Source organism: Phyllopteryx taeniolatus, chromosome 1 (genome assembly GCF_024500385.1).
Source record: "Phyllopteryx taeniolatus isolate TA_2022b chromosome 1, UOR_Ptae_1.2, whole genome shotgun sequence".
In the NCBI taxonomy this organism is placed as follows: domain Eukaryota; kingdom Metazoa; phylum Chordata; class Actinopteri; order Syngnathiformes; family Syngnathidae; genus Phyllopteryx; species Phyllopteryx taeniolatus.
Genome location: NC_084502.1, coordinates 18,348,537 through 18,373,638, shown reverse-complemented (window position 1 = coordinate 18,373,638; position 25,102 = coordinate 18,348,537). Strand labels below are relative to the sequence as shown.

The 25,102-nt window shown below is 43.1% G+C and overlaps 1 protein-coding gene across 2 annotated transcripts; it reads right to left on the bottom strand.

The window, feature by feature from the left end:
• Nucleotides 1–1,033: 1,033 nt before the first annotated feature.
• obsl1a (obscurin like cytoskeletal adaptor 1a) lies at nt 1,034–23,008 on the bottom strand. 2 transcript variants are annotated; one of them, XM_061777483.1, is made up of 25 exons: nt 22,760–23,008; nt 21,336–22,480; nt 20,056–20,325; nt 19,700–19,960; nt 18,778–19,080; nt 18,408–18,674; nt 18,046–18,321; nt 17,540–17,654; nt 11,264–11,424; nt 10,899–11,171; nt 10,530–10,805; nt 10,174–10,449; nt 9,811–10,086; nt 9,459–9,734; nt 9,105–9,374; nt 8,753–9,019; nt 6,822–7,091; nt 6,454–6,720; nt 6,084–6,350; nt 5,911–6,023; nt 4,147–4,300; nt 3,898–4,059; nt 2,232–2,336; nt 1,895–2,161; nt 1,034–1,785 (listed from the first exon to the last, which is right to left on the bottom strand). In XM_061777483.1, the coding sequence occupies exons 2-25, from the start codon at nt 22,441–22,443 to the stop codon at nt 1,505–1,507; spliced, it is 6,561 nt and encodes a 2,186-aa protein (XP_061633467.1). In that variant the 5' UTR covers nt 22,444–22,480; nt 22,760–23,008; the 3' UTR covers nt 1,034–1,504. The 2 variants fall into 2 exon arrangements, with proteins under 2 accessions (XP_061633467.1, XP_061633474.1); XM_061777490.1 differs by lacking the exons at nt 1,034–1,785; nt 1,895–2,161; nt 2,232–2,336; nt 3,898–4,059; nt 4,147–4,300 and adding an exon at nt 4,321–5,037.
• Nucleotides 23,009–25,102: the final 2,094 nt, after the last annotated feature.

Genomic DNA, 25,102 nt, shown 5'->3' with positions numbered 1-25,102 from the left:
TAACCTGCATCCTCAGTCAGTTGGGATAGGTTCCACCTCACCTGTGACCTTATTTAGGACACAAGGCATAGTTCTAGCCCATTTTGTGGGTGCTGAAGCACCCCTAAAATGAGTCCCTGCACCCTTAAAATTGCACTTTTTTTTTTAATTTTTTTAACAAACAAGAGAAGTGTATTTAAAATACTTTTTTGAAACTGAATATTTTAGCAACAAAGTACAGGAGCAGCAATAAAAGTCAAATAAGTCCCAGGTCTATTTTTTGGTCCTCACTATTGAGGGTTGGTTTGCTCCAAAACCATGCATACCGTTAATATTTATATTGCGGAGCTGCTATATCAATTGAGTTATCTTCCCCCAGAAATCAGGGTTACAGTATGTTTACAATTTCAATACATTCCTATTTTACTGTGGCTCAACATTTAAATAACCTTTACCAGATTTTATGGTTTAGTTGCTTTAGTTATGCACTTGTCTTTTCACAAATGTGGGGATGGGATTGTAATTGGCTGGCCAGGCACCTCAGAAACCCAAACCTCTGACCCTAGAATCACCCGTGACGAGAGGTCATGCACGCTGATGTTGCAATTTTTTAGACTTGCTTGGCTTAAACTTATGAAAGACCTGATTTGTAGGCCTATTCATGAAAATTGACTAGTCTTGCCTGTTTACATTTTACCTGGTTTGCATGACAGTGTGCTATTTTGTTTCTTACAAGAACAAAATAGCACACTGTCATGCAAACAAGTTTAGTTGTTTTTTTCTGTAGTGTGCACAACTGACAACCCATCAGTATGTTATGAGGCAGACTACAGACCACCACATGAAACAAATATCATGGAGGGCGATCCAAAGAGAAGTAAATCTGGATTTTTCATTAAATTGAGAAAATGAGTAAGGCTTGCAACTCAAAGATACAGTAAGAGACAACGATGACATCTAACTTCATCTATCACAATAAAACACAAGAACAGGTAAGCTGCATTAATGTGACAATGTAGCTCACCAATAGCCGGTCAAATAAAATTAACTTACAGTAGCTTTATGTCTGGTATGGGTTTAATTGTGAAGACAATAAATTAATAGACAATACAGATTGGTAGGGACAATTTAAAAAAACTACCATTGTTAGAAGTGTTAGTAGGACTACAGCTAACTACAGTACATGCAAAATGGCTAATGTGCGAATATATATTGTGAGTGAGCAAGATTGTATAACTTGATTTCTGACTTGCTTAACCAAAGTAATGACTTGACTCAACTTGCTTGAAATTTAGTGGGGGCTCTACTTGGCCTTTTTTTTTTTTTTTTTTTTTTTTGCCACAGTAACTTGGGACTTGCTTGCAACTCGAAGGTTAAGACTTGACATTTATGACTTGCATATACTGTATGTGACTGACTTCCACCTCTGTTAAATAGCGTCAACTTGAAATGGGGCAGGTAAAAAGTGTGAGTGTTAAAAAAATAAATAAAATCAAGCAAATAGAGGCCGGCTTTGAGTTTCAGATCATTTGCATTCTCTCACACTGAGACTGGCGCTGCTCTTTGCTTTGCCTACACTGAACTTAACCACACCACTCAAGTCCACACTGGTGTGCTTCAGCGTGAGTTTGTGCATAGTGCCGTGGTTTTCCAGGCGCACCGAGGGGCCAGGCTGAATGTTCTCGCCGTTCAGCGTCCAAACCGGGGTTCTGCTGATAGCTACAGACACCTCGCACTGGAAAACTGCTGGTTCATTCTCGGCTACTTCCACGTCCTCTAGCTCCCGCACCACCACAAGTTCTTGGGCTGCACATTAAGAATATATTCTTGTTTGTTATTATTGACAACAACAACAAAAAAATACATAGCAAACGTGATGTAACATATATGGAATTAATCGGTTCACTGTTCTTACCTTCCACCATGAGTTTGGCTTTGGAGGTATGCGCCCCAACCTCAATGCTATAGATGTCCTCATCGTCCACCGCCACCTGCTGGATCACAAGTTTATGGGAGCAACCGTCGACTACGAGATCCACTCGATCAGAGGGGACAATCCTCTCCTTGCCGCGGTACCAGGTAGCACTACAGCGAGCAGAGGAAACGGTGCACTCCAGGATGACGCGGTGTTTCTCCAATGCTGTCCTGTCCCGCAACGGTTTGACAATGGATGCCGGCAGTTCTGTAGCAAGACGAGACATTCTTAAGATATTGACCTTCCAAACCACAGAGGACTATCCTGGGAGTTGTACCTTCTACTTCGAGATAAGCAGTAGATTCAACGTCTCTGCTTACAAAGCGTATTTCTCCAGCATCCTCAGCTTTGACGCTGCACATCAGCAGGAAGTGTTTGGTCCCTGAAAGAAAAGAATGAAAGATGTCATTGCCTCGTGTCAAGTTGCAATGTAGTGGTTGACATATCTAACTTTTGCATAGGACAGTTTCCCACTTAATGCACCAGACTCACAGAGCGATTGTGACTGGTTGAGCCATTGTGATCGAGACATACTAGTCAGTCATAGACTGTGACTGAGCAGTAGTATGTCCACACTGCAAAACCTCAAAATCGTACCAAGAATATGTTTTATTTTTAGTAAAAAGTCTCAAAACTAATCTTATTACTGAACTCATCTAAAAAGTAAAGTTGTTTTAAGACTCTTTTCACTTGTATCAAGCTAATTTTTACTTGAAATACGTAGAAAAAAAATTGCCAGTGGAGCAAATATTTTTTTCTTGCGTCAGAGATTTTATTTTATTTTTATACTTATTTCAAATAAAAAAATAGTTTGAAACAAGTGAAAATGTTCCAAAAAAACGAACTTTTTAACATGAGTATTGCTACGAACAAATCAGTGGGAATTCGGAGTGACGAGCGAATCCCAATTAAAACATGAATCCTGAATCATAAGTATCGCATTCGAATAAAATGAATCAAAGTACGTATTTTATGATGACGAGCGCTGCAACGCTTTGTCTTACTTCCACCGCCATTTTGACTTACTGCGCATATGCGCAGTTGTAGCCACGTTTCACAGAGATCAGTAGTCTCAGGTACAGCAATTCTATCCCCGAGACGATAATCTTTGCAGAACCATCCGATGGCTGCGTGGAGCTGCACGGATCTTCATGACAGACTGCGACCGTGGCAGATGAATTAGATAAAGTTATGCAAGATTCATTCAACACAGCATGGCAGATGATTGACAAGAGCTAGCCTGCTACTGCTAACTAGCAGCTAAGCCAACTAGTTGTCTTAGTCAAACAAACACCAGCCAGTGTGGATTCAAGCATTTTATTGCACAGAGACTGTCTTAAAACAGACTACGGCCACGATGCAGTGAGGAATCCTGGTTCAAGTAAGACATTTTAAACTAAAAAGAAACATTTTGGCAACAGCCTTTTCTGGCGGGAAAAGTGGTTGCTTGCACCAGCCAAAATTCGTCAGCTGTCTTTTATAGTGTTGTGACAAAATCTGCGACCCCAAAAAATTGCAAACATGACTTAACCAGGGGATATAGATAGTTTTCAAATAATCAAATTGGATTTTTCATTTGTTGGACAATGACCTGTCTTTATTTTGGAGTAACGATTTGATTGTGATTCGCTATACATTCGTTGCTGTCATTGCGAATAGCGATTGGGAATTTAAATGGTGAGACCGAGCTCTAGAGATGAGTCTTATTAGTTTTGACAATAATTAAGATGAATATTCTTCGTCAGATTTTGAGTTTCCCACTGTCATTAACAGTGTGAAAGAGGCTTTTATGCGAGTCGTTTGATAGATTGGTGAACAGTCCATGGTGTATGTCACCTTTCATCATATTACACCTGGAATATAAATTAAACAGGCTAAGTGGATGGAAGGAATAATTGTAATTTTCATAGATATCAACAATAACGTATGTGGTGCAAAATGACCTTCTGTGCGGGTCTTGATGGTGCTGGTGGGCCGGATCTTGTGGCCATCCTTATACCACTCCCCGCTCACATCATTCAGGGAAACCTCACACATAAAGACTGCATTCTGATCTTCCTGAATGTATAGGTCCTCCAGATCCTGCAGAATCTTCAGTTCATGCTCTTTGCGTGACGTAAACAGGATTGGATCAGAGGAAACATTCATAATGAATATATATGCTTGCAATTTTTTTTTTTTCAGACTCTCACCATAAACCTCCAGTGTACAGGAAGTGCTGCTTTCCCCCACGTCACAGGTGTAGATGCCAGAGTCCGCCAGAGAGCACTGCAGGATCTGACAGAACTTGTTTCGCCCCATGGAATAGATCCGACAGTTCTTGCCTGGCTTCAGCTCAGTCCCGCTCTGATTCATCATTGAAGATGGACATACAGTAATACATACATGTATTATATAAAAATATACATTTTATCCTCACTGTCTGATATGACATCAGACTAAAATATACCTGTTTTAGGTCAATTAGGATTACCAAAATTATTTATATTTGCTAAAAGTCTAAATAATGAGACAAGGATTATTTAGACAATTCGTCAGTCAGAAGTTTACATACAGTAAGATGACCAGTACTATGCCTTTAAACAATTTGGGAAAATCCAGATGAATCCAGATGATGTCATGTCTTCGGAGGCTTCTGACAGGTTTATTGACAACATCTGAGTAACTTAGAGAGACACCTGTGGATGTATTTGAAGGCACACCCGTGTGTAACATTATGGGAAAGTCAAAAGAAATCAGCCAAGATATCAATAATAGAATTGTGGACTTGCACAATTCTACTTCATCCTTGGGTGCAATTTCCAGATGCTTGAAGGTTCCATGGTCATTTGTTCAAACTATTATACTCAAATATAAACATCATGGAAATGGCCAGCCATCATACTGCCAAAGAAAGAGACGGGTTTGGGGTCCCAGAGAGGAAAGTGCTTTTGTGCTAAATGTGCATATCAACCAAATACAAAACCAAAAGACCTTGTGGAGGTGCTGGCTGAAGCTGGTAGGAGTGTGTTATTATCCACAGTGAAATGAGTTCTGTCCAGACATGGACTGAAAAGCCACTTTGCCAGGTAGAAGCCATTACTCTAAAAGAAACAAAAAAGACAAATTACAGTTTGCAAATGTGCAAAGAGACAAAGACCTTAACTCCACCGTGGCACAGAAAAACTGTTCCGGCATAAAAGACATACAGATCCAACATTCTGCATGACCTAGCAACCGAGCAAGACAGGTTTAAAAAAACAAACAAAACAAAAACACACACACACACAATACTGCCAAACTGGTTACAAAGTGGATTAAGAATAACAAAATCAATGTTTTGGAGTGGCCCTCACAAAGACCTGATTGAAATCCTAATGAAAATGTATGGGTTCAATCCCTGGCCCCGCCTGTGTGGAGTTTGCATGTTCTCCCCGTGCCTGCGTGGGTTTTCTCCGGGCACTCCGGTTTCCTCCCACATCCCAAAAACATGCATTAATTGGAGACTCTAAATTGCCCGTAGGTGTGACTGGGAGTGCGAATGGTTGTTTGTTTGTATGTGCCCTGCGATTGGCTGGCAACCAGTTCAGGCTGCCCGATGACAGCTGGGATAGGCTCCAGCACGCCCGCGACCCTAGTGAGGAGAAGCGGCTCAGAAAATGGATGGATGAATACAGTTGAAAGGCAATGGTACCAAATACTAACGAAATGTGTGTAAACTTCTCACTGTGAAGAAAGTTTGTCTTTGTTAAAAATTGTCTTTAAAAAAATCCTTTCTTCATTATTCTGGCATTTAGCAAATATAATTTTGGTAAGCCTAATTGACCCAAAACGGAAAGTTTAGTCAGATTTTGTGTCAGACAGTGAGAACAAAAAACGTGGGAGTCTTTTTACTTAGTGTATGTAAACATCTGGGTTGAACTGTAGGTAGCTCTTATGTTTTGTCTATTTTAAAGTTCATTCCATATTCAAAATACCTTGAACCATCTGACTTCTATGTTTTGTCGAGATAATTCGCACTCCAGAGTGGCAGGAAATTCTTCTTCCACATGGACATCAACCAGAGCTTTTAGGATGGTAACTGGAGTCTCTGTTAATGTTATCAATCAGTTATACAGAAAACAGTGGAAACAGAAAATACTCTTGTTACCTTTGACTGTGAGCCTGGCAGTCGTGCGCACCCCTTCTGCTGAGAAGGCAATGGTACCTGTGTCCTCCAGGGTGAGGTTGGAAAGGGTGAGGCCATGGACTCGCCCATTGGTACTCACCCTGAACTGGTTGTTTGGCTTCACCCGGATACCACCCTTCTGCCAATTGCCCTGCACGTCAGTGTGGGACAACTCCACCTCAAAGGATGCCGTCTCACGTTCTAAGGTTTCCTGGTCTGTCAGGCCTTTACGGATGGAGATTTTACGGGCTACATTTGATGAGAAGGTAGAATGAGGAATTTATTATTATTATTTTTTTCAAAAGTCTGGAAATGGTCCTGGACCCTGACAACATTTCACTTGACCACTTACGCTCTACGTTTAGTTTGACCTGGGTTCTGTCATGCAGAGTCTCACAACGGTAGGTTCCGCGGTCTGACAGATTTAGATTGTAGATGGTCAGACTGCGTTTACATTCATTCTGGTTGAGTGAATATCGAGGCCCGGCCTGGATAACCACGCCCTGTCTCATCCACTGCACCTCGCCTGTCTCAAGGCTGATCTCTGTCTCCAGGGTGGCATCACCAAATTCTTCTGCCATGACAGCATCCATTTTCTTTGTAAACATAACCTGAGCCTCTGAACATGGAGGATGGAGACATCAAAATCATGCAAGCCAATTTAGATATTTCAGGGGGGAAAAGTAGCTCATAGTCTCATTTTGCTTCTAATACATATACCTTGGACTCTGAGGCTAGCTTTGCTTGTTGTTCCTTCAGCTTCAGCTGTGATTTTGGAACAGTCCAACATGTGGCACTTTTTTATCACTAAGGTGTGGCACAGACCATTCTTTGCGACCTGGACATGGTCACTGGAGTTGATCATCTCATTGTCCATGAACCAGACCAACTGCACATCCTCGGGTGAAACCATACATTTAAAGGTAGCATCTTCTCCTTCTAGAACAGTGGTGTTTTGAAGCTCAGTCAGGAACTCAACCACCCGGGGCACTGAGGTGACAGAACAATGTGTATGAATCATGTACTAAATTTGAGGTACAATCAGAGGTGGGTAGGAACGTGTTACATTTACTCCGTTACATTTACTCAAGTAACATTTTGGATAAATTGTACTTTTTATTAATTTAATTTATTTTTTTAAATTAATTATACTTTTTACTTACTAGGTATTTATGTTAAGAAGAAATGGTACTTTTATTTGTTCGCTGCTTTTATTCATTCGCTACTTTCATTTATCAATCTATCCATCCATCCATTTTCTGCTATCATCAGGCAGGAGGCGGGGTACACTGAACTGTTTGCCAGCCAATCGCAGGGCACATATAAACAAACAACTATTTGCACTCACATTCACACCTACGGGCAATTTAGAGTTGTCAATTAACCTTCCATGCATGTTTCTGGGATGTGGGAGGAAACTGGAGTGCCCGGAGAAAACCCACACAGGCACGGGGAGAACATGCAAACTCCACACAGGCGGGGCTGGGGATTGAACCCCGGTCCTCAGAACTGTGAGGCAGAGGCTCTAACCAGTCATCACCGTGCCGCCTCATTTATCAATGCGCAATCTAATTTTAGACTTTCATTTTCGACTTGCCCATCGGGCGCTGTTGCTCCAATCCACCGTGTTTACCATAGTGATTTTTGAATTAAGTTCACCAATCAAACAACACAAAAAAGTGTTTGTCCGCACACAGTCTTCTATCGGGCTTCGCGGGCCAATCAAAGTGAGTCGTGACAGCCGCCCGTGACTCGTGTTGACATTACAGACAATGGAAAACAACAGCTTTAACATGCAGAGTAATTTTGTCACTGCCCAAACATGGAAATTTCAGCCCACTTCTAACTTGAGAAAATATTTTGCGGAATGTTGCAGATGTTTTGGCTGTGCATATGGCAACATTAGTACTATTTTATGGTCACAAGTAACTGTAAAACATGGATCTTGTTCTCTCTCTCTCTCTCGCTCTCTCTCTCTCTCTCTCTCTCACACACACATCTTCATTCAGTCATTTTAGTGGATAAAGAAAATAATGTGTCTGTAAAGCCCAATGCAAGTGTTGTTTTTTTCCACTTAAAATTGAAATGGTGGCAGGTGTGTGGGTGTTTGTGGGGACTCCCATTGAACATGAGTTTGAATGTGATCTGTTACTTCTGAACACAGCCACGTCAGTTATAAGAGGGAGTGTATCCTTGTACAACTGGATTTATTTTCACTTATTTTATTTAAACTTTATTTAACCAGGTAAAATACCATTTAAAACAGAGCATCTCTTTTGCAATGTTGACCTGGCCAAGAAGGCAGCAAGTTAAATGTCAAGTCCAAGTCAATCACATTCAAGTTAATTTCAGTTGTTTATTTTTACCTCCCCTCTCAAAAAGATACAAAAATAAATCAGTTGAGTTGTACACATTTTATTTTATTTGTCATTCATGCTCTGATTTAAAAAATAAATCAGAAGTTACTCACTAGTTACATAGTACTTGATTTGTTTTTTTTCACTTACTCTTACGCAAGCAATTATTTGGAGGACTACTTTTTACTTTTACTTGATTCATGTTATTCTAAAGTAACAGTACTCTTACTTGAGTACAATATTGGGCTACTCTACCCACCCCTGGATACAATGGAAACATGAAGGAATGCTTACTCTTTACAGTAAGTCTCGCCACCGTGCGGTCATCTCTGGACTCGCAGGCGTACTCCCCTGAATCTTCTCTTGTCAAACGATGTATGGTCAAGCATCGCTCGACTCCATCTGCTCGAATGGATACCCTCCTGTTTGGAACCACCTCCACACCATTCTTCAACCACTGCACGTCTGCTTTGGGTTTGCACACTTCACAGCGAAGGGTCACCATTCCGTCAGCATGGGCCACAGTGTCTTGCATTGGCCTTACAAACTTTATTCTCATTCCTGCAAATCAGAGATTTAAATGATTTATTTTTACTCTGAGATTCCACATTATAGTATCCAATGTTGTAACAAAAATTATTTGTACCTTTTACCAGCAGGCTGAAGTGAATTTGGTCTGTGTGGACGTCACAGGTGTACTCGCCAGCATCCGAGCGTCTTAAAGGTGCGATGGTGAGGGTACGCCTATGACTTTCCATGAGTGCCTGAAAGCGCTCACCTTCAACCGGTGTCCAGTCTTTTAGCCAGCGCACCAGAGCGCTCTCCTTGGACACAAAGCTGGTCAAGGTCACACTTTCTGCCTCATAGCCAGTCACAACAATGTCATCTTCCTTACTGAGGAATGTCACCAGAGGTTCTTTAAGAAAACCAGAAAAGAGTAAATTAGTTCCCTATACTGTATGACCTGCAATGGACCAAGTACTTGAGGGAATGGCTTTACCTTGAATCCTAACAATACTGATCATCTTGTCGTCTACTGCATCACATATATACTTTCCGGAATCCGAAGATTGAACATTTGAAATGATGATTTTCCTCAGAGTGCCGTAGCATTCTATATTGGTGCGGGAGTCATTGACAAGCAGCTTGTCATTGCAGTACCACTGGACAGGAGCATTTTCATGGGACACCTCACAAGCCAGGATTAGGTCATCGCCTGCTGCCATCTCCTGGAAGTCAGCGTCTTTAGAGTTGCCCACAATGGTCACTGGAGGTTCTGAGGCAGAGAAAAGGTTGTAAGTTTATTTTTCCAAATGTGATGCCTTGATTTTCTTCAGTAAATTAAATTCTACCTTGAACTGTAACCTGGAAGGTGATGTTATCGTCTTCAGCATCCAGAAAGTATTCCCCGGAGTCTCTGAGCTCAGCATTGAGAATGACAAGAGAGCGAAAAGCACCTTCCTCCTCCTCACAGAATCTTCCGTCGCACTCAATACGACAGCCATCCTTGTACCATTTGGTTTTGGCATTGCCTCTGGAGAGCTCACATTCCAGCACAATGTCATCAGACCTCAGAACTTTGAGGTTTGTGTCAATCTCAGACTTCTTTAAGATATTCACTGGCGGCTCTGAGGTTGCAGAATTACACATAAAACAAGTTGCATTCATAAAAAATAAACAATCATTCAATACTTAAAGCTGACGAGATGCCATACCTGAAATTGTGACCTGAAAGTCAAGCTTGTCATCGACAGCATCGCAGCTATATGTGCCAGAATCCGCTGGAGAAGGAGAGTGGATTTCAAGATGACGGAGTAATCCATTCTTCGTGATGGTCACAAAATGACTCCCCTCTATTTCTTGGCCATTTAGCAGCCACTTCACTTCTGCATTGAGGCGTGATGCCTTGACCTCCAGTACGACTGTCTTCCCTGCTAAACACTCCACCTTCCCTGATGTGTTTGTAGGACGGGAAAGCACCACTGGTTGCTCTAAATGAATTAAAAAAAATCAACATTAATTAACATTTTACATGAGTATCTTCAGGTTAAACAGCTACCTTAATTCCTACCTTTAATAGTCACCATGAAGGCAACAGAGTCATGTTCAGTCTCACATACAAACTCTCCCACATCCTTTATGGAGGCCACAGGAATAACCAGCCGACGTTCTGCCCCATCCACTTCCAGTATGAGGTTTGGACCCTCCTCTACTTCCAGACTGTCTTTGTACCATGTGACATGAGCGTCAGAACATGAGATCTCACAGCTGAGCTGTAGCTCGGTGGACGCCAAGTGGGTGATTTTAAGCTCTGAATCAGTGGGGGAAATGATTCGTACAGGAGGCTCTGGTGCAGAAAGAAAATATGCATAACGAACATGGAACCTACATATTAATCATGCAGTATATGTCTACTGTTAAGTCAAATTTCATTTTTTACTTGTGACGATCAGTTGAAAGAATACAGAGTCCCCATTTGTCTCGCAGATATACTCCCCCCCATCCTCCACCTTGCTGCAGAGGATGGTCAGCCGTCTGTAGGGACCCTCTCTTGTCAGCTGGATATTGCCGCCCTCCTCCACCTGCTCACCATTCTTGAACCACTGCACCTTTCCACCTGAGCGGGACAACTCGCACTGCATGTGAATGTCTTCCGAAATGTAGCGCTCAATCATGATATCATCTTCAGGGTCCACAATCATCACTGGGGGTTCTGTGGAGAATTACCGAAATTAGTTTGTTGTTGTTTGAAAAAAATAACTTTTTTCTTTCCGTGTCACACTATTTTTCCCCCCTGCAACACACCTCTGACATTGACAGAGAACTCCATGCTGTTGTTTTCCGCTTGGCAGGTGTAGCTGCCCGCATCAGAGGTTTCAGCAGAGCGGATAATCAGCCTTCTTAGGGTTCCCTCTGCCTGTAGAGTGATGTTGTCACTGGGTTCAATTTCACAACCGTCCTTGTACCTGTACCAGACCATACCAGGTACAGACTTACAGTGGGTATGGAAGGTATTCAGAACCCCTTAATTTTTTCACTCTTTGCTATATTGCAGCCATTAGCTAAAATCATTTAAGTTATTTTTCCCCCTCAATCCAAGATGGCGCCTACCAGTGTGGTCGCCTTGGTAACGCGCTCTCTAGTATTGTTTTTTTTGTGTGTGTTTTTCATTCACCTTTGGAGACATTACACGACTCACATCAAGGAGGCTACTCCGGACTTTCTTTCACCAACTTTCGCAAATCTGCTCAGTTTTTTCCCCGAGTTACTTACCGGGGCGGCGTCCGCAGTTTTCGGCGCATGGAGACGGAAACGGCGCCACAGAGGGAAGCGAGCCGGCATTCAGGTGAAACTCCGCAAGAGAGGGCACAGATATTCATCGAGCAGACCGCGACATGGACTCATCGGGGAAAACAAAGGGCGGCGGGATATGCTTCTATATCAACGAAAAATGGTCTACGGACGTCACGGAGCTCAGCACACACTGCAGCCCGCATTTGGAGTCGCTGTTATTGAAATGTAAGCCATTCTACTCGCCGCGTGAGTTCGCATCATTCATCCTGGCTGGCGTCTACATTCCGCCTCAAGCTAACACGAACGCCGCACTGGTAATGCTCGCCGAACAAGTCAACGAAATTGAAAAAAAACACCCGGACTCACCTCTCATTATCCTCGGGGACTTTAACAAAGCTAAACTCAAGCACGAACTCCCTAAATACAAGCAGCACATCGACTGTCCTACCAGGGAAAATAAAATTTTACACCACTGCTACACTATGCTAAAAAACGCATACCGTGCTATACCTCGTGCAGCCCTGGGCTCGTCTGATCACTGCTTAATTCACTTAATACCAACGTACAGGCAAGAACTTAAATGCGCGAATCCTACAGTGAAAAAGTGGACCAATGAAGCAAACCACCTCATCCACACCCAGCATCAGCACTGGGGGTTGTGTCCTCTCTCCGCTGCTCTTCTCTCTCTACACGAACAACTGCACCTCAGCGCACCCGACTGTTAAACTCCTGAAGTTTGCAGATGACACCACTGTCATCGGCCTCATCAAGGACGGTGACGAGTCTGCATATCGACAGGAAGCGGAGCGGCTGGAGCTGTGGTGCGGCCGACACAACCTGGAGCTGAACACGCTCAAGACTGTAGAGATGATCGTGGACTTCAGGAGGCATCCTTCGCCACAGCTGACCCTCACGTTGTCCAGCTGCCTTGTGTCAACGTCGAGACCTTCAAGTTCCTGGGAATTACAGTCTCTCAGGACCTGAAGTGGGCGACCAACATCAACTCCGTCCTCAAAAAGGCCCAGCAGAGGATGTACTTCCTGCGGCTTCTGAGAAAGCACGGCCTGCCACCGGAGCTGCTGAGGCAGTTCTACACAGCGGTCATCAAATCAGTCCTGTGTTCTTCCATCACAGTCTGGTTTGGTGCTGCTACAAAAAAGGACAAACTCCGACTGCAACGGACAATCAAAACTGCTGAAAGGATTGTCGGTACCCCCCTACCCATCCTTGAGGACTTGCACGCTGCCAGAACTAAGACAAGAGTGTGCAAAATCCTCTCGGACCCTCCGCATCCCGGTCACTAGCTCTTCCAGCTCCTTCCCTCAGGTAGGCGCGACCGATCAATGCAAACGCGAACTAGCAGACGTTCCAACAGCTTCTTCCCTCTTGCGATTAACTTCTTAAACACCTGACCTAGAATTCCATTACATGCTGGCAATTTTTTTACTTGAGTTCGTTGTCACATTTCTGTGGGGCCAATTATACATTACTTGCACTCGCTGTAGTTGTCTCACCACGCTGCACTATTTGCATATCTGTTGTTGACCAATACTGACCACTCATGCCAGAGTAGCATCTGCTCCATTTGCGCACTGATTGAGGAGTATCTGCAACATTTGCACAACCAACATTGTTCCAGATTATCGTTCACCATTCCGCCTCTCTGATATATAGTAACTTAAAATATGTTGATCAATGTAGTCGTAGTTTGCGGTGGTGTGCAACTGCGCTTCATCATACTGATGGCGGCTTCTAATAGTGTAACCCTTCTCATGCCTACTACTGTAGGCATGAACTGTAACACTATACAATACTATACTGTATTAAAATAGCTTCCAGTGTAATTTGTTCAGCACCACTGCAAAGTACAAACACAGTATTGTATTAGTGAATAAATATATATATACAGTGGGCACGGAAAGTATTCAGACCCCCTTAATATTTTTCACTCTTTGTTATATTGCAAGCGGCATGGTGGACGACTGGTTAGACCGTCAGCCTCACAGTTCTGAGGACCCTGGTTCAATCCCCGGCCCCGACTGTGTGGAGTTTGCATGTTCTCCCCGTGCCTGCGTGGGTTTTCTCCGGGCACTCCGGTTTCCTCCCACATCCCAAAAACATGCATAAATTGGAGACTCTAAATTGCCCGTAGGTGTGACTTTGAGTACGAATGGTTGTCTGTTTGTATGTGCCCTGTGATTGGCTGGCAACCAGTTCAGGGTGTACCCCGCCTCCTGCCCGTGACAGCTGGGATAGGCTCCAGCACGCCCGCGACCCTAGTGAGGATAAGCGGCTCAGAAAATGGATGGATGGATGGATGGATGTTATATTGCAGCCATTTGCTAAAATCGTTGAATTTCATTTTCTTCCTCATCAACTTCTTAAACAGCTAACCTACAATTCCATTGCAACATGCTGGCAATTTTTTGACTTGAGTTCATTGTCACATTTCTGTGGGGCCAATTATACATTACTTGTGCACTCACTGAAGTTGTCTCGCCACGCTGCACTATTTGCATATCTGTTGTTGACCAATACTGGCCACTCATGCCAGAGTAGCATCTGCTCCATTTGCACACTGATTGAGGAGTATCAACCAACATTGTCCCAGATTATCGCACTACTCGTCACTTTAAACCACATATACTCCTTGAAGTCTTGGCGCCCTTTGCACAATGGTCATTTCACCGGACTATTGCAATATTAGTCATTCGAACTGCTCTAAGTGCTAGAGGACTCTGCATCTTTTTGCACAATTGTCAAAAAAAAAAAAAAATATGTACCGGCATTACCAGATAACTAGCAAATCTTTACTGCTCAGTGACTGTTTTGTTTTTTTGTCAATGTCTTTATGTCTCAAAAGTGTTATCTGTCAATTGACTGTCTGTTGTTGTACTAGAGCGGCTCCAACTTCCAGAGACAAATTCCTTGTGTGTTTTTTGGACATACTTGGCAAATAAAGATGATTCTGATTATGAGTAATATACACATAGCACCCCATATTGACAGAAAAAGACGGAATTGTTGAAATCTTTGCAGAAAAACTGAAATCTTTCCTTCAATTGCAACCAGTCGTCCTGTCCCTGCAGCTGAAAAACACCCCCACAGCATGATGCTGCCACCACCATGCTTCACTGTTGGGACTGTATTGGACAGGTGATGAGCAGTGCTTGGTTTTCTCCACACATACCACTTAAAATTCAGGCCAAAAAGTTCTACCTTGGTCTCAGCAGAACAGAGAATTTTATTTCTCACCATCTTGGAGTCCTTCAGGTGTTTTTTTTTAGCAAACTCCATGCGGGCTTTCATGTGTCTTGCACTGAGGAGAGGCTCCCGTCGGGCCACTCTGCCATAAAACCCCGACTGGTGGAAGGCTGCAGTGATGGTTAACTTTCTAGAACTTTCTTTGGCGCTCAGCCACAGTGATCTTTGGGTACTTCTTTACCGCTCTCACCTAGGCTCTTCTCCCCCGGTTGTTCAGTTTGGCCGGACAGCAAGCTCTTTGAAGGGTTAGGGTCATCCCAAATGTCTTCCATTTAAGGATTATGGAGGCCACTGTGTTCTTAGGAACCTTAAGTGCAGCAAAAAAATTTTTTTTTGTAACCTTGGGCCGATCTATGCCTTGCCACAATTCTGTTTCTGAGCTCTTCAGGCAGTTCCTTTGACCTCAGGATTCCTATTTGCTCTGAGACATGCACTGTGAGCTGTAAGGTCTTCTATAGACAGTTGTGTGGCTTTCCTAATCAAGCCCAACCAGTATAATCAAACACAGCTGGACTCCAATGAAGGTGCAGAACCATCTCAAGGATGATCAGAAGAAATGGACAGTACCCAAGTTAAATATATGAGTGTCACAGCAAAGGGTCTGAATACTTATGGCTGTGTGATATTTCAGTTTTTCTTTTTTAATAAATCTGCAAAAATTTAAACAATTCAGTTTTTTTCTGTCAATATGGGGGTGCTGTGTGTACATTAATGAGAACAAAATTACCTTAAATGATTTTAGCAAATGGCTGCAAAATAACAAAGAGTGAAAAATTTAAGGGGGTCTGAATACTTTCCGTACCCACTGTATGAAAAAAGCAACAGCCGATTTTCATTAATTCATTCATCTTCCGTACCACTTGTCCTCACTTGGGCGTACTGGAGCCCATCCCAGCTGACTCTGGGCGAGAGGCGGGGTACACCCTGAACTGGTGGCCAGCCAATTGCAGGGCACATATATACAAACAATCATTCACACTCCCATTCACATTCACACCTATGGAAAATTTAGTCTTCAATTAACCAACCATTCATGTTTTGGGGATGCGGGAGGAAAACGGAGTCTTCTTCTTTTCTTTTCGGCTTGTCCCGTTAGGGGTCGCCACAGCGCGTCATCCTTTGCCATGAGAGCCTATCTCCTGCATCCTCCTCTCGAACACCAACTGCCAACATGTCTTCCCTCACGACATCCATCAACCTTCTCTTTGGTCTTCCTCTAGCTCTCTTGCCTGGCAGCTCCATCCTCATCATCCTTCTACCAATATACTCACTCTCTCTCCTCTGGACGTGTCCAAACCATTGAAGTCTGCTCTCTCTAACTTTGTCTCCAAAACATCGAACCTTGGCTGTCCCTCTGATGAGCTCATTTCTAATTTTATCCAACCTGGTCACTCCGAGAGCGAACCTCAACATCTTCATTTCCGCCACCTCCAGCTCTGCTTCCTGTTTTCTCTTCAGTGCCACTGTCTCTAATCCATACATCATGGCTGGCCTCACCACTGTTTTATAAACTTTGCCCTTCATCCTAGCAGAGACTCTTCTGTCACATAACACACCTGACACCTTCCTCCACCCGTTCCAACCTGCTTGGACCCGTTTCTTCACTTCCTGACCACACTCACCATTGCTCTGGACGGTTGACCCCAAGTATTTAAAGTCCTCTACCCTTGCCATCTCTTCTCCCTGTAGCCTCATTTTTCCCCCACCACCCCTCTCATTCATGCACATATATTCTGTTTTACTTCGGCTAATCTTCATTCCTCTTCTTTCCAGTGCATGCCTCCATCTTTCTAACTGTTCCTCCAGCTGCTCCCTGCTTTCACTGCAGATCACAATGTCATCTGCAAACATCATGGTCCACGGGGATTCCAGTCTAACCTCATCTGTCAGCCTATCCATCACCACTGCAAAAAGGAAGGGGCTCAGGGCTGATCCCTGATGCAGTCCCACGTCCACCTTAAATTCTTCTGTCACACCGACAGCACACCTCACCGCTGTTCTGCTGCCCTCGTACATGTCCTGTATTATTCTAACATACTTCTCTGCCACTCCAGACTTCCGCATGCAGTACCACAGTTCCTCTCTGGGTACTCTGTCATAGGCTTTCTCTAGATCTACAAAGACACAATGTAGCTCCTTCTGACCTTCTCTGTACTTTTCCATCAACATCCTCAAGGCAAATAATGCATCTGTGGTACTCTTTCTAGGCATGAAACCATACTGTTGCTCGCAAATACTCACTTCTGTCCTGAGTCTAGCCTCCACTACTCTTTCCCATAACTTCATTGTGTGGCTCATCAACTTTATTCCTCTATAGGAAGGAAAACGGAGTACTCGGAGAAAACCCACAGAGGCATGGGGAGAACACGAGGTCGGATTTGAACCCCAGTCCTCAGAACTGTGAGGTCGACCTGCTAACCAGTCGCCAACAGCCAACTTGATTAAGCAAAGAGATTATAACATAGCAGCGCCTAAAGGTGCACCAGATTAATTGGTCTTGTTTATTCTGAAGGGTCTTTTTACCACATAACTTGAGCATCCTCTCTGGAGACATGGCAGAGCAGCACCACAGGGTCAAGCTCCATGCTGTTCTTATGAAGGTCTTCCTCAGATCCTGGAATGAACTCCACAGGAGGACCTGGAACAACAGTGGAGAAAGGTTTTACTGACGTATCATTGTAGGCAAGGCCAAGAGCTTAAGGTCCCAGTTAGATGTTGCAAAGCACATTTTTCTCTCTCTTGCTTGGCATCTGAGTCATGCATATGAGATTTTTTTATTGTGTAGTGCCAGAACAGGAGAGTTGCAGTTTGGCAATGTCACCAAACAGTGGATGGTTTAATAAGGGACAGAAAGAGAGAAAAGAGAGACAGGTAAAATGCCTAAGAAAATTACAGCAGCAACGATGGACGACGCAGAAATGAAAGTGATGGTGCAGAGTGTATTTAAATTTTGAATTTAATCTCCGGGAAATGAACTATAGGTTATTTTATTCACAATAAAAAGTATAGCATTTGTTCAGACACTTTACCTGCAACTTCAACCATGAATGTGATGACATCGCCTGATGTCTGGCACGTATAAACTCCAACGTGATGTTTCTCAGCTGACTGAATCACAATTCTCCTCATGTTCCCATCTGATTGAATGTTCAGGCCATCGCTCATCTGTAACTCCTCACCATCTTTGTACCAACATACTTTAGCTGAAGGATGTGATACTTCGCAGTAGAGAACAATGACCTCACCGGTCTCCACCCTCTTGGTACTGTCAGATTCCAACAAAGGGCTGAATTTCATGATTGCGGCTGCAAAGAGACAAGCACATACTCAACATAAGGAATTCACCTAAGGCTCAGTTTGACAATAATAATCACTAGACTGCTACACGTACGTTTAACTACGAGAGCCGCTGAATTTCGCAACCCGTTGGCGATAAACGTGATCTCTGCCTTGTCCTCTGCAGTGAGAGTTTCATGGATTACCAATGTGTGCTGTGTTTTGGACTGTTTTATCGAGTATCTTCCACCGTCTTGCAGTTGGGCACTGTTAAAAAACCAGGTACCAACTAGTGAGGCTGACAGCACAATGGAAAAGACAGCGTCCTCTCCTTCTGTAACCTCCAGGTCTTGAAGGGGACTGCAAATCTTTGTTCCCGGAACTAAATAAAGCAAGAAATATCATTATTTCTAATCAGATTTCACAAATTATTTGTCGCATTTCGCAGCTTTATTCATTTATCCACAGAATATAGTACAACCTACCCAGATGGATAACTTTGGGAAACACTACATGGCCACTGCGGCCATACTTGTTGATGCAGCACACTCTGAAGCGGTAGTCTCCCTCCGACGGTATACTGTCACTGTAGATCTCAGTGGAGGTGGCTTTCTCAGAGGTAAAGCATTTCTGCCACTCTTGTGAGCCCACTTCCTGTCTCTCCACTACAAAGATGGAACGAGTCGTCTGGTTGTTCGGTGCAGGAACCCAGGATAGCAGAGCGCCATTTGGCCCATCCAGATCCATTTTGACTCCAAGCGGACAGATTGGTGGGCAGTGTCTTGTGGCTTCAAGAAAAACATGGGTGATTGTATCAGAAAAAAATGCTTTCATCGGTTTTCTTTCAATCAAAATATAAGAGCAGTAGAGCTAGTAGATCTCTGCCATGGTGATAAAACGGGACACCTGCAAAGTCAATGACTACCAACATTTGTTCATGAGATAAGGGAACGTAGTAACTCCCAACACACACACACACACAGACACATACACATGTAATACAACATATAGAGAATAAGCATTTAGATGTGTTAAATGGTATTTCACGTTAAATATTATTGCTACATGAGCAATCTGAATCAGGTCCTGATTAAACCACAGACAATCAAATTTAATCAAATTTGAAAGTTCGCCTTTTATAAACAATAGGGATTTATAGAAAATTGAGCTATTTTTTTTTTTATGTAAGTGCTTGGATTGTCAATAAGATGTGTTAGTAACATCAACCCATTATAACAAAGTCCAGGTCGACGTATTAAAAAATAAATGTAAGAACAGATGAACCCACATGTGAAAACAGACTTTTGTCACTGCAAAGGTTTGTTAGGTATTTTGTAAAACCCCACCAGGCCACCACAAAGATTACCTAAAAGAAACAAAGTGTGAATACATAAAATGACAGCATACCTCTGACTTTAAGACGTGACGATGTCTTGGATCGTCCAGTGACAAAAGTCACCACCCCTGAGTCTTGGTGGACCACATTGACAAAGACAAGAACGTGGGTCTTTCCAAAAGATTTAAGGATTGTCTGGTGCGTCTCGTGCAGTTTTAGCCCATTTTTGAACCAATGGATCTCCATGTCTTCGTCCTCCACTTCCACACAGAATGCAGCATTCTCACCCTCCAACACCTCCACCTTTCGTGGAAGTTTACGTAGGATTTTACCTGAGAAAGCAACAGTTTTTGTGAGGATTCATACGGGTGGTTGCCATCATCACGATGATGCTCACAGAGATATCAGATGACCTGATGGCGAATACCTTTGACCGACAGCTCTGCTATGCTCTTTGCTCCATCTAGCATCTCGCAGAGATACACTCCATCATCGTCTATTTCCACATCTTGGATGGTGAGTCTTCGCCTAGTGCCTTGCTGCTCAATCCCATATTTACTGCTGGGCATCAGTCTTTCATCCTCACGGTACCAGGTGGCCAGGACTGACTCATCAGGAACCTCGCATTCCAGAACAGCAACATTGCTTTCCCTTGCCTCCACATCTTTTAATGGATGCTTAAATCTCACATGTGGGCCTCAAGAGCAAAGAGAGGACCATATTTTGTTTTACTTTCAACGGCCACATTTGGGAAATGAATGTGTCTGTCTGTCTGTCTGTCTGTCTGTCTGTCTATCTATCTATCTATCTATCTATCTATCTATCTATCTATCTATCTATCTATCTATCTATCTATCTATCTATCTATCTATCTATCTATCTATCTATCTATCTATCTATCTATCTATAACCATCTCTCTGAGCATGCATACTGTATATCCATCCCTTTTCTGTAGTCAGCGGGGAGGCCTGTATCCCTATCATGTCGCAGCTGACTTTGGCCGCGGGGTGCACCCTGGACTACATGGTTGCCAGTCAATCACATTCACACCTTTTTCTATTAACCTAACGTGAAATTTTTGGGAATGTGGGAGGAAGTACAACTTTCCAAATGAGCATGCATACAGGAGGGCCTACAATATATACTGTATTGGTATTATAATTGTGAATGTGAGTGAAAATGGTTGTCTGTCAGATGGGATATACAAGGTCCCCAATGACACTGAACAGAATATGGGGTAGAGAAATGGAAGGATGTGCCCAAACACATTTACCTTTCCATGTATGTATTTGGATATGAATCTCTGTGGCGTTTAAAAGTTTGCCCTGTGCTTGTATGAGTTGTGTACTGGTAAACCCACTACCTCCCTTCCGACAGTCCAAAACCTACAGTGTATGTTAAGTTAAATACTTAAAATTCCCCATAGGGGCCTTAGTGAGTGTGAATGTCTGTCTGTATGTGAGTCCGGTGATTGACAGATGACCAATCCAAGGTGTAGCCCACATCTCAAAGGCAGCTGGGATAGGCTCTAGCTTTCCTGTGATAAGTGGTATAAAAATGCATGGATGGAAAATCAGACACTGAAGTAAAATAAACAAAGTAGTCCAAACAATTATGTGTATTATAGAATCAGATAATGACCAATTTTCTGATTGAACTGATTTAACACTTCATTATTAATTAGTATTAAATTGGTTCTATCTTACCTTTGACTGACAGATGAACGGCACTGAGAGTGTTTCCAAGAGCATTGGATGCTACACATGCATACAGTCCCGTGTCCTGAACTTTACAATACAAAACCTTCAGTGTGTAATAACCTTCTCTGTCCTCAAATATGAGATGGCGCCTCCCAGGATCAAGGGGCGATCCATCCTTCTTCCAGATGATCTCTGGCTTCGGCTTCCCTGTGACAAAGCAGCGGAACTTGGCGTGTTTCCCTTCTGCCACCACAAACTTCTTGACCTTTGATGTACTGAGCGGTGGCTCCTCCCTGAGCTTTGACAAACCGAGCTTCCCCCCTCTGTGTTTTGGTGACCAATGGCTGGACTTTCTGTTGTCCTCTCGCTCTGGCACAGGGTCAACAAGGAGGACGGCCCCAGCCAGGGCCTCGCCATTGCGGTTCGTGGCCTTGCAGGTGTAAACACCCTTATCAGGCATGCGCGTTCGATAAACCTTAAGCTGGAACCATCCTCCGTCTTGAACGCTAATAGAGAAGTGAGAGCTCTCAAAGATGTCATTCAGTTTCTTGGCATCTTTTTCCCAAACTACGTCTGGCAAAGGCGTGCCCCAAACCTTGCAGGAGAAGGCAGCGTCCTCTCCTCTGCCCACTCGCAACGATAGGGGCTTGATAAGGAACCTCGGTTTATCATCCGATTCCAAGTCAACCTCCTGGTCAAACTTGTGTGCTCCATTCTCTTCCCTGTGGTCTCCATTCTCCAATTTGCTGACTCCATTTACCTGCCCATTTTCTGTCTTGTGCTGCTTGATGCCATTATCTTCCAGTTGCTGGTCATTTGCCACGACTTTGAGGGAGGCTGCAGCATAGGTTTCCCCGACACTGTTTCTAGCTTTGCAGATGTATTGGCCAGCATCCATTTCTCTCACACCACTGATGCTCAACAGGTAGAACTTTCCCTCCTCGGAGAGCTTGTAGCGTCCTTCAGTGATGATCTGGATGTTTTTGCACTCCCACATAACGTCAGGACGAGGGTCTCCGCCGATTTGGCACTTGAGAGTGGCATCCGTCCCGCATTGTACCACCACAGGTCGCGGGTAGCCCAAAACCCGAGGCGCGCCTCCAAAAATGTCCATGATGTCACTCTTTTGTCGTTGAATGAGGAAATAAGATCTAATGGCAAATTAACACATATGTAAGTTTTACAGGTTTGCTTATTTCTAAGTTTATCAATTTAATAGGTCTTTCAATTTCAGTTGGCGCTGTGACTCAGAAAAGTAGTGTGTCTAAAAAAAGGGACTAGTGAGCTGACCATGTGTCGGGCAAACTGTTTAGTGGCTAACAGAGATCCTGCTTCAGGATGGTGAGTGTGGGCACATGCTAGGCAACTTATGACTTAAGAGTGTTGTTAATTCCAATGTTAGAGATCAAGCTACCACAAACTAGACTTACCTTTTTTGTGAGATGTTTGCTGCAGGGCCTGACGGTCCCCCCTTCTTAGACTGGTAACATTTTAATTCTACTGACGTTATGGCCCTTCTTTAATTGATTACTTCCCTTACGAAGAAAGATTCTTCGCTTTTCTGCACTTAATAAGGACGAGAAGTCAGTGGTCAGTTTTCTTGTCCTGTTTGTCTCCCTGTGCTTTGACAAGTGAATGACCAGTGTGTCCGTCAGACACCGGCATTGTCTGGGATCCTGGGAGAGAGAGATGCATTCTGAGGGCACTGATAGTGTGAGCAGCTGCTTCCACTGGGCTTCAACCACCCCCCCGCCCCAACACTAAAAATACTATCCGCTTCCATGACAGATAGGCTAATGTTAGGCACTCCACTACGACTAAAGATAGCGAGGAGGCCGAGATAAAAACATGTACCCTGACTTCAACCTCACAAAAGGAGGAGAGACACCACAGCTGCTAGTGCTTGGGAGTCTCGTTGGTGCATACAGTCCACAAAATCTAATTAGACTTGGATGCTCATGAGTACACTCACTAGACACTTAATTTGGTGCACCTGCAGCTTAATGAGAGCAATGAAAGTCCAATTATAAACTACATTTACAAAAACAATGCTCAGTTTAAATAGTTCAATTAATGATGCCGATCTACGATTATAAACAAATTGTTAAATTATTGCAATGACTGTGCAATTCAAAAATGAGCTTTAACATCTTTGTAAATCAATCATTTTCACACTGCTTTTGGACCCAATTTGATGGTGTAGGTGAACTGAGTTATTTGTTTGTGAAGCTACTATCCACACATATTGTAAATTTGTATTTAAGAATGACGCTTAGTGTATTTTGAGGATTGCTAAGTTTTTTCAATCAACAATCCTAAACATGTTGACAATGGCGCCCCACCTTGAAGAGCTAACATCCGGCGTTGACAGGTTTTTGATTTCTCCTGGCATGAAGAGGCCAATGATAACTGTTTAATAAATGAGGTATTGGCCTACAGCCCTTCGTTCTTTCCAAATCTTGATTTTTAATCCCGCAGTGCAGTGGTGTGAGTGTGTGCCAAAACACAAACCAAGATCCATGAAAGCATGCTTGCATTGTCCTCATAACTTTTTGTTCGTGTAGATGTAATGGTAAGGTTTATAAATAATTTTGCTTATTTTTATATGTTGTATTTAGTCATTTAAATAATGACACAATTTCATCCAATTTGTTAATCTCTTTGTGATAAGAAGTCACCACTTTACTAATGCACATATACGAGAGCTCAGATTATTTGTTTAATGGACAACAAAGTCTTTTGAAGGTCATTGACATTCTCTTCCATACACTCATTCTAGCAGCTGTTTGCATGACGATCAGTACCAGGAATCAAAAGCAGCCTGGACTTCAGCGTCAGAGAACTGAGAATCCAACCAGATGTCAATCAACCAAGTTTAGTTTATTTTTTACTAGTGACTCCACGTGGGAGCAATTCTCTTTGCTCATGTGGGAGGAGTAAATTGGGTTGTACAGTACAGTGTGTTACACAGTCTGTCCACTAGATAACGCCAGAGAACTAATTATTTGACCCCGCATGTTTGTGATGAATACAAACAAAAGTCTCACAGCTTGTAGGTTTAGGTGCATGTTTACACAGTAATGCAAAGACAGATCAAACGGTTTTGTCAGGTGACCTTTGGCCTCACACTGTCTCCCTGAAACCTGCAAGCATGCAGAGAAAAAACAAGGAATAGGGAAAGATAAGGGTGTTTTTTTCCCTATATACAGTAAACAGTTTATATCAATAACGGCAGCACGATCGACAAGTGGTTAGCAGATGTGCCTGACAGTTCTTGCGTTCAGTGTTCAGGTTTCTTCCCACCTTCCTAAAGAGTGCATGTTAGGTTAGTCGAGGACTACATTTTCCATAGGTGTGAATGTGAGTGTCAATGGTTGTTTTTTTATGTGCCCTGCAATTGGCTGGTGACCAGTCCAGGGTGTACCTCGCCTCTTGGCCAAAGTCAGCTCTGCATTCTCGAATTAAAACAATCAGGTTATTTTTTGGGAATATAGAGGTAAACTAAATTGTAGGATGTCATATTGTAGTGTATAATTTCATTACAATAAGAACAATTTCTACTGACTGACTTGTGCATAACCCGCCTCACATGTGACTTTTAATTCCAAGGTTGGACTCCACCAAGGCTGCCCTTTGTGACTGATTATGTTCATAACCTTTAAAGACAGACAACCAAGGCATACTTGAGACATGAAATGGATCCTGTTTGGTGACCTCAGTATCACGTTTCTGCTTTTTGCAGATAATATGGTTCCGTTGGCTTCATCAATTTG

Coding starts and splice junctions, on each gene's coding strand:
- obsl1a (XM_061777483.1), bottom strand. CDS start 22,443: ATGGACATTTTTGGAGGCGCGCCTCGGGTTTTGGGCTACCCGCGACCT. Junction 17,655..18,045: donor ATTCATGGTTGAAGTTGCAG/GTAAAGTGTCTG, acceptor CTGTTGTTCCAG/GTCCTCCTGTGGAGTTCATT. Junction 9,020..9,104: donor CTTCAGCCTGCTGGTAAAAG/GTACAAATAATT, acceptor TCTGATTTGCAG/GAATGAGAATAAAGTTTGTA.